This window comes from Xenopus laevis, chromosome 9_10L, assembly GCF_017654675.1.
Source record: "Xenopus laevis strain J_2021 chromosome 9_10L, Xenopus_laevis_v10.1, whole genome shotgun sequence".
Classification (NCBI taxonomy): Eukaryota; Metazoa; Chordata; class Amphibia; order Anura; family Pipidae; genus Xenopus; species Xenopus laevis.
The window spans coordinates 17,249,916-17,262,665 of NC_054387.1; the positions used below are offsets into that span (position 1 = coordinate 17,249,916).

The window sequence follows — 12,750 nt, forward strand, 5'->3', positions numbered from 1 at the left end:
GGGAGTGGTGGGGAATGTGACAATCACTCCTCTGCTCTCTAGAGAGACGGGTTCTATTACGTCTGCTACTGCCGGCGAGTAAAGGCGCAAATCTGGAAGACTGAACCTTTTAAATTACCAGTGTGGCTTCAGGTCTGGACTGGGATTTAATTCAAAATAGGTTCTGGCATTTCAAGTACAAAGAGGCCCAAACAGCCCCTACAGATCCACTATATCAGTGCTGTCTGCTAGGGGCTGTCCGCTACAAAACTAGCCCAAAATTAGCCAAGAGGCACTTCAGAAGTAGCCGAAATAGCCCAATATGTGCAGTGAAAAACAGTCTAATAAATAAATGAATATATGTGAAAATGTACCTTTTTCGATGTCATGGGAAAATGATTTTTTCAAAACACAGTCAGTTAATAGTGCTGCTCCAGACGAATTTTGCACTGAAATCCATTTTTCAAAAGAGCAAACAGATTTTTTTTATATTGAATTTTGAAATCTGATATGGGGCTAGACATATTGTCAATTTTCCAGCTGCCCCCAGTCATGTGCAGGGCTGCCATCAGGGGGGAGAGTTGTAGGGGGCCCCGAGGGCAAGGGGGGGCGCGGCCACGCCACACTTACTTGATTAGCCGGGCCCCACATCTTTCTGAGAGCTTCTGACTTCGGGAAGGCATGGACGTTTAAGGGGCCCTGGCCACCAATTTTCTTAAAATTTGGGGGGGGGGGCTGGCCACCAATTTTTTTTTCTCATGTGGGGTCCTAGCCACCAATATTTTTTAATGGGGAGGCCCTGGCCACAAATGTTTTTTTTATGGGGGGCCCTGACCACCAATATCTTTTTATTAACATGTGAGAACCCTAGCCACCAATATTTTTTTTGTTTTTTTTACTGTGTGGTGGGGGCGGACCTGTGGGGTGGGGAGGGCGGACCTGTAGCTGGGGCTTGCGGTGGGTGCAGCCCAGGGCGCCCAGGAAATGCTTGTCGTATGGGGCCCTGTGATTTCTGATAGCGGTCCTGGTCATGTGACTTGTGCTCTGATAAACTTCAATCACTCTTTACTGCTGTACTGCAAGTTGGAGTGATATCACCCCCCCAAGGGACCTGCTTATCTAAATTGTTGCAATTACTTATTTGCTTATCTCAAAATTGTTACAAAGTATTTTAGTTGCACCTGGTGGCTGTTCTGGGCTCTCTGCCAAAAGCCAATTAAGTTAGAAACTTTGTATCTTTTTCTGGCTGTTCAGAGCAGAGAAAGTCGGGATTTTTCAGTACAAACGCGGGACTACGGTTCGAGTTGTCAAAAGCGGGACTGTCCCGCTGAAAATGGGACAGTTGGAAGGTATTGTGTCACTGTGTATAGTGTCCTGTATAGTTTCCCTGTCTTCTGAACTATTCTCCCTTCCCTGTGTGTGCCCTACTTTGCCTGTCCTACGCTACTTGTGGGACATGAGCCTGGTAGGGTTTGTTCTGGGCAGGGCCAAACTAAGAGGTACCTGCCTAGGTTAAAACGATAGGGGGGCACCCGACAAGTACCTGTTTAGTGTCTTCTGCCTACCTCTAGTTTGTGTTCGCTCCCCTCTGCTATGCTCTCCTCCGCTCTGTGACTCTCCCGTCCCTCCCCTCTGTCACTCTCGCCTTGTTACTCTCCCCTCTGCTGGGTATACATACAGAGCTGTCAAGTGTCCTGGTTGCCACTGGGTATAACCAGAGTTGCCAGGCCTAATGTTCAAAACCAGCCAAAGTCGGCTACAAAACCAGCCCAAAACTAGCCAAGAGGCACTTCAAAAGTAGCCCAAAAATAGCAGTGTGCAGTGAGAAAAAATAGTCTAAAAAATAATGGAATTTATTTGAAAATATGCCTTTTTCAAATTTTCACAGATTTTTTTCCATGAAGCAAAATGGGACAGATTGGCCCATCACCAGGGGTGTAACTACAGAGGGGACCACAGGAGGTTATAGGGGCCCCATAAATACATTTATCATTTCAATAACTGGTAAATAGTTTAACCTCTAGACATTTTGGTGGCCAGCAGATTTTTGCCCCAAAATTGTCTGAAGTTGAGGAAAGTCACTGGAAAATGCAAGAATTCTTAAGATGGATGGAAGACTAGGGTACAGAGTCCAAAATCTGGTAACTCCCGACTTCTATGCATGTCAGTCACATTGCATTAAACTAGGCAAATTGTTAAACAAAAACTACATTACCCAACATGCATTGGTAGACACAGGCTTGGCACATTAGGGCAAAAAAAAACTTTGTCTGGTTTCCACAGTACAAAGTAGCCCAAATCCATACCTTGGCTAGTTTGTACTTTCAAACCCCGCCTGGGCTTTAAATTAGTAGCCCAATTTGGCTGGAAAACTGCCAATTTGGCAACCCTGGCTATAACTGACACAATTGTCTTCTTCCAGAAATATGAGCCTGAAAGTAATAGAGGGTGCTGCCCCCCTCATTTTCAGTACTGGATTGGATTTATAGTGGGGAAATCAAAAACAGGCCCAGTATTTGTTTCTAAAGCCCCATTGGAAAGGGTTGGGCCAGACCCTTTATGAAAATGATAACTATATGGCGATTCTGGTTCTTCTGCATTGCAAGTCATTTTTGAAGTCTTTTGAAGCCAAGCAAATAATTAAACATCTATAAAAAATAATTAATAAAGACCAATTGAAAAGAATTGGCCATTCTATTACATACTAGAAGTTAATGTAATGGTGAACCTCCCCTTTAAAATGGCATCTCTCATTAGGCAGCACTGTATTTGTTGGGGGCTCCAGGCTCAGATTTGGTTGAGTTATTTGAATGTGTGGCAGCAGTGATGCAGCAAGTAAATCTGAACTCTGCAGAAAATTGGTTGGCAATTATCTGTGCCACTACTGGAAGGTCTAGGATGGTGAGTGCCCATGAGCAACCTGTAGCAGGTGTAGATGCTTTTGTTTCTTAGCCCCAAATACTCAGAAATGAGTTGGAGTCTGTGGCGGTCATTGATTCTCTGGCAAGGAAGGAGTTAAATTTAAATAATCTGAAGGTGAGCCCCAGTTGTGAAGCTGGAAGAGGGTGGAACTACAAGTCCTTTATTAGGGAGGGAGCAATAATTAGGGTATGTGTATTGGACTGGGGGTTTAGCTACTAACAGGATTTGGGGAGTGGGTTGTGTCCCTCACAGAAAAAGCTTTTATGGGGGAAAGATCAGTCTAATTGTCCTTCAGAACTTTGTGATTGCTGGTTACCTGCACACAGGTTAGTACCACCACTGCACACTTGTATACAGGGATTCCAGCCATGTGGTTTTTTTTGACTGCTTGCTGGATTAGGGGACCCTTGCTTTGTGTGAAGTGCTTGTGTTCAAGTGGGATTAGGAGCTCCTCTGTGTTTGTATGGGGGCCTTATGTACAAGTAGTAGTTACATGCAGGTTACCAGACTAGCATGGTAAGAAGGCAGATGGGCACCATGATTATATTCTGGGAGGATACTTGGTTCCCCCTAATCTTAAAGCAACACCCATGGATCTCACAGAGACCTGGGATCCAGGTGGGTGGCTCTGTGTGTCCATAGTAAGTTCCCCCTCCTACTTTTACACAACTGTATTTTCTCTTGAGTCTGATGCTGAGTGAGGATGAGACAGAATACGAGACTGCTGCAGTTTGGGGGAGAGATGTGAATACATTACTGTGCAGGGTGGCATAACTCCTGTGGCTGCTGCTCTGAGGAAGCCCACCTGATTCCAGTCTGTTCTTGTCTGAATATCCCTCCTCATAATGTGTTCTGGCTGTCTCTCCATTTATATTTGTTTCCCTACTTCTAAATTATGCCATTAAGTCTCTCAATATAAAAATATTAACACTAAGCTTGATAAAATCTTGTATAACCCAATTAGTGGGCATATAGGCAATTGTATTCGTTGCAGCATGGATACCACATAAGTTGCTGCTTCTGGTTAAAATGTTTTAAATCATGTGCTGATATTAAAGGATATCTTCCCCCCCCCCACTCTGAGACTGTTTGCAACCAGTCTTCATTTTTTGTTTTTTTTTAATTTGCCTTTTTTCAGAATCTTTCCAGCTTTCAAATAAGCTACAAATCTAATGTTGCTATGTTTTATTACTAGTCTTTCTAATCAGGCCTCTGCTATTCATATTCCAGTCTCTTATTCAAAATCTGTGCATGGTTGCTAGGGTAATTTGGACCCTAGCAACCAGACTGCTAAAATTGCAAACTGGAGAGCTGTTGAATAAAAAGCTAAATAACTCAAAAACCACAAATAATAAAAACATGACACCCAGTTGCAAATTGTCTCAGAATATCACCCTCTAAGTCATACTAGAAGTTAACGCACAGGCGAACAACCCCTTTACGTTATATACATCATATTTAAACTGATAACGCAGATATATGAGCTTTGCTGTCACTGCCCCCCCCCCCCAACAGCCTCTAGATATTGTCTATGCGGCCACCAAAGATTGGCTGTGGCCACATTATTATATAATATATTTGAGATATTGATATTTTAGCAGAGCTATATCTGTATTAAAGTGGACCGGTCACCCAGACATAAAAAGCTGTATAATAGTCCTTTTCAATATATAATATATATAAATATATATATTTTTTTTTTTTAAAAAACCCATTCATAGCTGTGTTAAACTCCTTTAAAAATCTCGGCTGTCAATCCAATATTAGGCCTTAGGCACAGAGGCGGGGCAGACAATTACTTTCACTTTCCATTCAGCACTTCCTACATGTCACTGCTCTTCCCCCACATTCCCCCGTTCTCTTTACCATTTAATTGTGTAGTCAGGGCATGGGGATGGACATCAGGTCCCCCATTCTGGTGCACAAACAAGATTCGGAGATGATACAAGGCTTGTCTTAATAACAACAGTGTCCACAAAATGGCTCCTGCCTGATTGTTATAATTATGAGTTCCCAGACTGAAGGAAACCAGATTCAAATTTATATAGTGTAATTAAAGTTTTTATTTTGCTTGACTCGTCATAAAATAGGATTTGGAATAATTTTTTATTTGGGTGACCGATCCCCTTTAAGGAATAGGGTTTTAGTATGATGTAGAGCGATAATCAGTTTTCATTTATTTGTGTTTTGTTTTGTTGTTTTGTTTTTTTAATTTATCAGCTCTCATTTTTGCAATTTCAGCAATCTGATTGGATCCAAATTACCCTAGCAACCATACATTGATTTATATAGGAGAGGACCTGAGCAGAAAGATAATTTAAAAAAAAAAAAAAAAAGTAGTAGTAATAACAATACATTTTATTTTTTTTAGATGGGGGTCAGTGACTCCCATTTGAAAACTGGTCAGAAGAAGGAAAATAATTATATAAAAAACAAAACAAATATTGAAAATGTGCCTAGAATTAGCCAATCTGACAAATTAAAGTTAACTTGAAGGTGAACCTCCCCTTTTAAAGGGGTGCAATGGTTAGGTCCCCCAACTTTTTATAGATTGGAAACACCTGGTCCCCGTAATGTTAAAGCAGCACCCATTGACGTTAGAGAGCTGGGATCCAGGTGAGTGGGTGGCTCTGACAGTGACCCTGTGCCTATCACTAGCCCGCAGGTACCGCTGAGTCAGCCAGTCGCCTGTTCCAGAAGCCGCGCGGGCGGGAGAATGAGTCGCTGGTCCGTGTCCCAAGGCTGCGGGAACAGCCACAAAGCGCTCAGAATGTCTGGCAAACGGGAGCAGCTGCTGAGCGGATGGGGAGCGCCGGGGATGCTGCGCCCCAGTATGAGGAGCGAGGCAGAGAGGCAGCGGAGTTTTAGGGCTTGGCCCCGCTCTTGCCCCCAGCTCTCCTCAGTGGAACTGGCCCGTTCAGGGTTCTATTACCTGGGGCCCGGGGACAGAGTTCAGTGTTTCTCATGTGGTGGGGTCCTGAGGAGCTGGGAGCCGGGGGACCGGCCGGACACAGAGCACCGCAAGTTCTTTCCTTCCTGCCCTTTCCTCCAGCAGCAGCAACGGGGCCCCGGGGCCACAGACTCTGTTGATGGACAGGTATTGGGGCAGCTTTCTGGGGAAGAACCGGACCGCACCTGGGAGCCAGTGTACCCCGAGATGTCTGAGGAACAGGTCCGTCTGGGCTCCTTCAGCACCTGGCCCTTGGATGTCCCTGGGAGCCCCGAGGTGCTGGCTGGAGCCGGCTTCTTCTACACCGGTAAGTGTTGGCTCTTGGGAAACACTAGGGTGTGGGCAGGGTAAGGGTTAAGGTGAATGTGAGCTCTTGGGGCAAGATGGCGTTTTCTGTCAAGGTAATGTGTTCCCACTATAGTGAGTTCTTGGAGCTAGAAACATCTAGGCCTACAGTATACAGTATATAAATAATATCCAGGGGTGCTTCGCCAATGAGGCAAGTTGAGGCTGTCGCCTCAGGTGGCAGCGCCCCACTAGGTACCAGGGGCAGCAAAAATGCTGCTCCTGGTACTTTAAGAGCGAATTTCCGGGGGAGGGGGGGCAGCAGCAACTGCTGCTGCCTCAGGCGGTGGAGGGGCCAGAATCGCCCCTGATAATATCTATTAGTTAGATGAGCTTTTGGGGTCCCTGAGTATTGCTGTAGCCTTTACTAGGGGCTGGTCTCGTATCACCTCATCCTACAATTTTTAAAAGATCCGATCCTCATCCTGAGAACGATCGTACGAATTGACCATCAACTAAAAAGACCAATTTGCCAGGAAAAAAAGGGGAACTGCCTGCTTGGCCCTGCAAACATAGATAGATTGCACTGGGACCGACAAAGATTTTTTTGACCTGGCCGATCAATTTCCTGACAGATGTGGGGCGAAAAATTGTAAGATGGTCGATCGTTCGAAACCCACTAACCGCACGATAATTTCGAAGGATTGGTCGGACTTCGCTAAAATCGGTCGTTCGGCAAGAAGAATCGTGTCGCGTCTATGGGGAGCTTTAGTCACTGTCTGCAACTTCTATTGCAAAGCTAGCAATGGATGGAGGGCACACCAATTTAGCCAAATGTTCAGTAGAGCAAAATATGAGGTGCAGAAGCAAAAATTTACCTCCACATGGAGTAACTAAATACAATACAAACGATCCATAGGTTCGTATACTCAAAAGTACAAAAATTCAAAAGCAGGAGTGTTGTATACATTTTTTTCAATTCAGTGTTAAATTAACAAGTGCTGTATACATACATCATATATTTAAACACTTATATACCACCCAATAGTATTGCTTAGCAAAAAAAAAGACAAAACAAGGAGCGGATACATCTACCAAGAGAATGAAAGCCCCAACTTTTTGGCAGTGGCACTATGGCCTTTGTCAAGGGGATTCTGATTAGTGATGGGCGAATTTATTCGGCAGGCGTATATTTACGGTGAATTTCTGCGTTTCGCCGGCAACTAAAAACTTTTCGGTGAAAATACGCTGGCGTCAAAGGTTTTTGGCGACGGTATGTACGAGTTGTCTCCGGCATCAAAATCGGAGTTTCACAAATATTTTGTGGGAAATTCGTGGCGAAACAGGACAAATTCACCAATCACTAAAGCTCCCCATAGACGCGACGATTCTTCTTGCCAAATGACCGATTTTAGGGAAGTGCGACCAATCCTTCGAAATTATCGCACGGTTAGTGGGATTCGAACGATCGTACATCTTACGATTTTTCGGCCGACATCTGTCAGGAAATTGATCGGCCAGGTCAAAAAATCTTTGTCGGTCCCAGTGCAATCTATCTATATGTCTCAAAGGGCCAAGCAGGCAGCTCCCCTTTGTTTTCCTGGCAAATTGGTCTTTTTAGTTGATTGTCAATTCGTACGATCGTTCCGAGAAAATCGTGGTCTCACGATGAGGATCGGATCTTTTAAAAATCTCAATCTATGGCCAGCTTAATTCTGATGTGTGCCAAATGTGTGTGTATATATGTTTAAATATGCTGTATGTATACAGCACTTGTTAATTCAACACTAAATTGTTTTTGATTATTTTGCATAACTGTAAAAAAACAACTTTTATATACCACTCCTGCTTTTGAATTCTTGTACTTTTTGAATGTGCGAACCTATGGATAGATTGCAACTTCTATTGCACCCAGAATCCCCCAGGCTCACATGGGCCAGTCAGCTGAGTGCAGCAGGTTCTGGCTCCTGCCTGGGATACAATGCAGGGAAATCACTAGCAATGGGGCAGGGAATGGCCAACTGTTGTTAGCCCATGGGTACTTCTCCTAGGGGGGCTGTAACTTTAATCTACTTATAGGTCTCTAATTTAACCTTGGGGCCCCTGCAACATCTATGGGCCCCAGTGTTAAGCAAAACCCATTATAAATAAATGAATTCAGACACAAATCCAGCATTTAGCAAAAGGAAGAGACCTACTCTGGGGGAAAACAGAACTCTGTTACATTACCTTGATACCCCTATAGGGCCACACCATTCACCTGCCAGTTGGTCTAGCATGGGGAGGTCCCTGGAAACTTTGGGTTTATTTGTAATCTGTCCACTTTAGCCTTAAAGGGCCAGTGTTCTGTTTTGAATATAAATATTTATAGAGAGAGAGCTGGCTCTGCTTTAAAGGAACAGTTACATAAAAAAATGAAAATGTTTTAAAGTAATAAACATATAAAGCAGTGTTGCCATGCACTGGTAAAAACTGTGGTTTGCTGCAGAAAAACTACTATAGTTTATATAAATAAGCTGCTGTGTAGCAATGGGGGCATCCATTCAAAGGCGAAAAGGCTCAGGTTACACAGCTCTGTAGAACATAATGGTGTTATCCACTATTTAACCTGTGCCATAAAGCCTTTTTTTAATTTCCTCCATTGCGACACAAGCAGCTTGTTTATATACTATAGTAGTGTTTCTGAAGCAAACAGATCAGTTTTACCAGTGCGGGGCAACTGTACATGATATGTTGATTCCTTTAAAGCACTTTAATATTTTGGTGTCAATGTTCCTTTAAAGAATAAACCGATGGGGCCACACAAAGCTGACAATTTTAGCGATGGAGCCTTTGCTAAAGTCCTTGGAATATGGCACATCTACAGATTCTGTTGGGAGAAGGTATATAAATGGCAACGTAGTAGGTGACTGTGTCCCAACTGACCGGTGTGTAATATTCATAGCTATATAGGGGCCACACATAACCATTTGATGCATTTTCCTACAGGACACAGAGACCATGTCAAGTGTTTTCATTGTGATGGGGGCCTACAGAACTGGGAACAAGGTGACGACCCCTGGACAGAGCATGCAAAGTGGTTTCCAATGTAAGTCGGTAGATCTGATTGGCTGATGAGCAGTGACGTGGAAGTCCAGTAACCAATTGCTGCTCTTTCCCTACAGGTGTGACTTTCTGCTTCAGGTCAAGGGTGAGGCCTTTATCCGCAGTGTTCAGGAGTCTCTTTTTAGCAGCCCGGAGCCCTCGGTGAGTTCTACCCCCACTGGGGAAAACAGGAGAGGCTGCTGACCAGAGTCCTTATGCCTTGGACACCAATGAAATTCCATTCTATAGCCTTTGGTTATCGTTCTAAGCTTTGGCATCAGGGTGGGTGCATCATAAAGGGCAGAAATGTTTTCTTACCTCTCCAAATATCTTTCCAGCCTGAATCTCTGGGGTCCTATGACTATGACAGGAGTCTGGCCTCTTCCACAGGTGAGTAGGGCCGCCACTCATTTGAGTTTCCTTGGTCACCATTTAGTCCAGATATTTCTGCTCTTAACCTGCACTGAGGTGATCTCACAATTATCTGACCTGCTGGGGTGCTGAGACTTTAAAAGGGTTGTGCCATCTTTGAGTTAACTTTTAGAATGTTGTAGAGCGATATTCTGAGACGGTTTGCAATTTATTTTTGTTTGCGCTTTTTTATTTTTATTCAGCAGCTCTCCAATTTACCCTAGCAACCATGCACTGATTTGAATAAGAGACTGGAAAATAAATCTGAGAGGGTTTGAAAAAAAAAAAAATAGCAATAAGTATACCCCCATTCGAAAGCTGGGAAGTCAGGAGAAAAAGGCAAACAAATTAAACTATTAAAAATAATGACCATTTGTAGAAGTTGCTTAGAATTAGCCACAATGGTGATGGTACAGAATAAAGCACATGCCTGTGTACAAGGTTGATAGGGGACTGATGTGTACACTTTGGTGTTGGGAACCATCTCTACCTAGTGACCCTCTGGTATATTTAATAAAGGGGGCCTGAACCCTGGTTGCTTGCAGTTTCCCCTGAAGGTTGGCTGTTCCTCCAGTCCTCTGTAGCTCAGGATGCCCTGCAGATGGGCTTCAAGCAGAGCCTGGTGGCAAGACTGATGCAGAGCAGGTTCCTGCTGACCGGGTCTTGTTACAGCTCCGTGTCTGACTTGGTCACAGACCTGGTATTGGCGGAAGAGGAGACACCCCGTACAGGTATAGCACCAGGGCAGCCAAAAATGGGTTTGGCCAACACTGTTCTATCAGGCCAGACACCAATCAGTGCCTTGCTTTCAGCTGTCCTAACTGTACTGGACTGATCAAGGCTCATTACCGATTAGGTCTGATAAAGGTAACATGAGTGTTGAGCCATTATGCCTTGAGACTTGCATTACATAGTTAATTTGGGACCCCCATAAATGTGTGTATATATTAAAACTGTAGAAAATAAAATTTGATATTATGCTTGTCCAAAAAGCAAGTCAAAGTAGGTCACATCCTCTGCCATCCCAAAGTCGAGGTTCCTGCTCACCACCTAATAAACTAATTTGGCAAGCGTTGTTAAGCATAAAACTTCACTGAAACAAACTCATGGTGTTGTAACTTTCAATGCTGTTAAGTATCTTATCCCTGATTACCCCTTCTAAAAGTTTTCCTATCAGACTAACCGGCCTAAAGTTTTCCAGCTGAGAACGGAATCCCTTTTTGAATAGCGGCACCAGATTAATAATTGGCCAGTCTCTTGGTGACCCCTGTAAGCTAGTTAAGTACACTGGGGTGAAAAACATCCGGTCGTGGGCCCCATCTATCAATATTTCTATTAGACTGGGTATTTTGAAAAGGAAGTCCTCATTTACCTTCTTCCTTAGTTGTGTAGACTGATGATATGTAAACTGTTGGGATTTCTTCTTTTCTCTGTATTTATGTGGTTTCAGATCTCAATGAGAAGGCAGAAGTAACAAATTGTGTATTTGTGGATCTCACGTATTCCTTGCAATGTAGCTCAACATTCTTACACTGCTGCCCCCTAGTGACTAATCTAAAGTACTGTTGTGGTTTCTCCTCTAGAGTCGGTGAGTGTCCCGAGGGCTCCAACTCCAGGGGAAAGGTCTGAACCACCCAAAGTTTCAGGTGAGGGAACTTCCTCTGAGGGGAGGATGGTGGTACCATGGTGTGTGTATAGTTTGGTAAAAATTACTATTTTGCCTTATGTGCGTCTTTGAAGGGTATGTAATGGCTACTTTAATAATAATAAAAAAAAAAGTGTACCATTTTTAAAAGAAACCTGACTGTATGCAGTGAAATTCTCCCTTTGTTTACTGCCGTGGATGGGAATTGTCAGACAGTTCCTAACTGCTGGGCAGGGAAACAATTTATACTTATGAACAGCAGGGGGAGCCCTCGCCTTCACAGCCATGCAGAATTCAAGCAGCTTTGTTTGTTTCCCTGTAGAGCAGTCGGCGACTGTAGAGATTTGTATTGGATTTTATTTTTGCCTTTACATCCCCTTTAATGTTTCCAACTCCATCTGCAGGGACAAAGATCATGGAGCCAGATTTAAACAGATAAACTGGGATTCTATGTGGAGGATTATTTTGCTGCAGCCACTGGTTCTGCAGAGTTGGAGAAAGTTTGTATTAAACAATACAAAAACTATAAAATTAGATTACATGACAACACAGGACCCAGTGCAGTCTGCATATTCTGATTATTAATCAGTCTTGCTGTATCGACTTCTGGCAGATATTATTTGACTTGTGCTGTTTTGATGATTTATGACGATCCCTAAGCAGCCCAGATCACACTGAGCATGTGCACAGTCTTGGTCTTGCAAAGATGTTTAACAAAGTTACAAGATGGTGACCCCCTGTGGCCAAATTTGAAAGCATAAATCATTTGTTTGATTAGGCTTGTGGTGCAGTAAGTTTGTTTAGTTTACAAAATACAGCATTTCTAGACTTATTCTATTTTAGACTTTACTTCCCCTTTAACTCAGCAGGGCCCCCACTCAGTACAGAGGAGCAGCTGCAGCGGTTGAAGGAAGAGCGAATGTGCAAAGTTTGTATGGATAAAGATGTTTCCATGCTATTTGTGCCCTGTGGCCATCTAGTGGTCTGTACAGAGTGTGCCCCCAACCTCCGGCACTGCCCAATCTGCCGGGCTGCAATCAGGGGCAGTGTTAGAGCCTTCATGTCCTGATGCTACAGGCAGGTGAGTGAAATCGTGTGTGACAAGTGTTGGGTGCATTATCAGCCCCTTAATATTCTCTTTTCCCCCCACACAGGAGAGACTTCCCAAGTGCCTTTTTATCCTCCACTGCTGCTGATCACAGACCAGATTGACCAGTGGGATGTGGGGGAAGCAGTACCTTTACCTTTTCTGGTTATGCCGCAATCCCCTTCCCTAGCCAGGGGCTCTTTTCTGCCCTCTTGAATATTTTGCATTGAGTATTTATCCAGTTATTTAAGATTGATTAACTTATTATATTAAAGGAGAATGTGTTGCTGTGAAATAAAGTATATTCTGTTCCACTCCTTCCTGTTGTTATTAGACTAAGTGTCCACTAGAGGGGGATGCTGGCTTAGTTTTTTGCAGAAGCTACAC

General features: G+C 43.6%; 1 protein-coding gene across 4 annotated transcripts; it reads left to right on the plus strand.

Annotated features, from left to right (window-relative positions):
- The first annotated feature begins 2,736 nt into the window (after positions 1-2,736).
- Positions 2,737-12,677, plus strand: LOC108702033 (baculoviral IAP repeat-containing protein 7-B). Of its 4 annotated transcripts, none has more exons than XM_018237032.2 (9): positions 2,737-3,227; positions 5,560-6,158; positions 9,125-9,224; positions 9,301-9,382; positions 9,559-9,610; positions 10,177-10,362; positions 11,215-11,277; positions 12,143-12,357; positions 12,431-12,677. In XM_018237032.2, exons 2-8 carry the CDS (start codon positions 5,618-5,620, stop codon positions 12,343-12,345), a joined length of 1,227 nt encoding a protein of 408 aa, XP_018092521.1. In that variant the 5' UTR covers positions 2,737-3,227; positions 5,560-5,617; the 3' UTR covers positions 12,346-12,357; positions 12,431-12,677. The 4 variants fall into 4 exon arrangements, with proteins under 4 accessions (XP_018092521.1, XP_018092522.1, XP_018092523.1 ...); XM_018237033.2 differs by having other exon boundaries at positions 2,740-3,227; positions 12,146-12,357; XM_018237034.2 differs by lacking the exon at positions 10,177-10,362 and having other exon boundaries at positions 2,749-3,227.
- Positions 12,678-12,750: the final 73 nt, after the last annotated feature.

Excerpts from the sequence above, each read along its gene's own strand:
- LOC108702033 (XM_018237032.2), top strand. The coding sequence starts at position 5,618 with ATGAGTCGCTGGTCCGTGTCCCAAGGCTGCGGGAACAGCCACAAAGCG. Across the intron at positions 9,225-9,300 it reads CATGCAAAGTGGTTTCCAAT|GTGTGACTTTCTGCTTCAGG; the intron begins GTAAGTCGGTAG and ends CTTTCCCTACAG. Across the intron at positions 9,383-9,558 it reads TTAGCAGCCCGGAGCCCTCG|CCTGAATCTCTGGGGTCCTA; the intron begins GTGAGTTCTACC and ends ATATCTTTCCAG.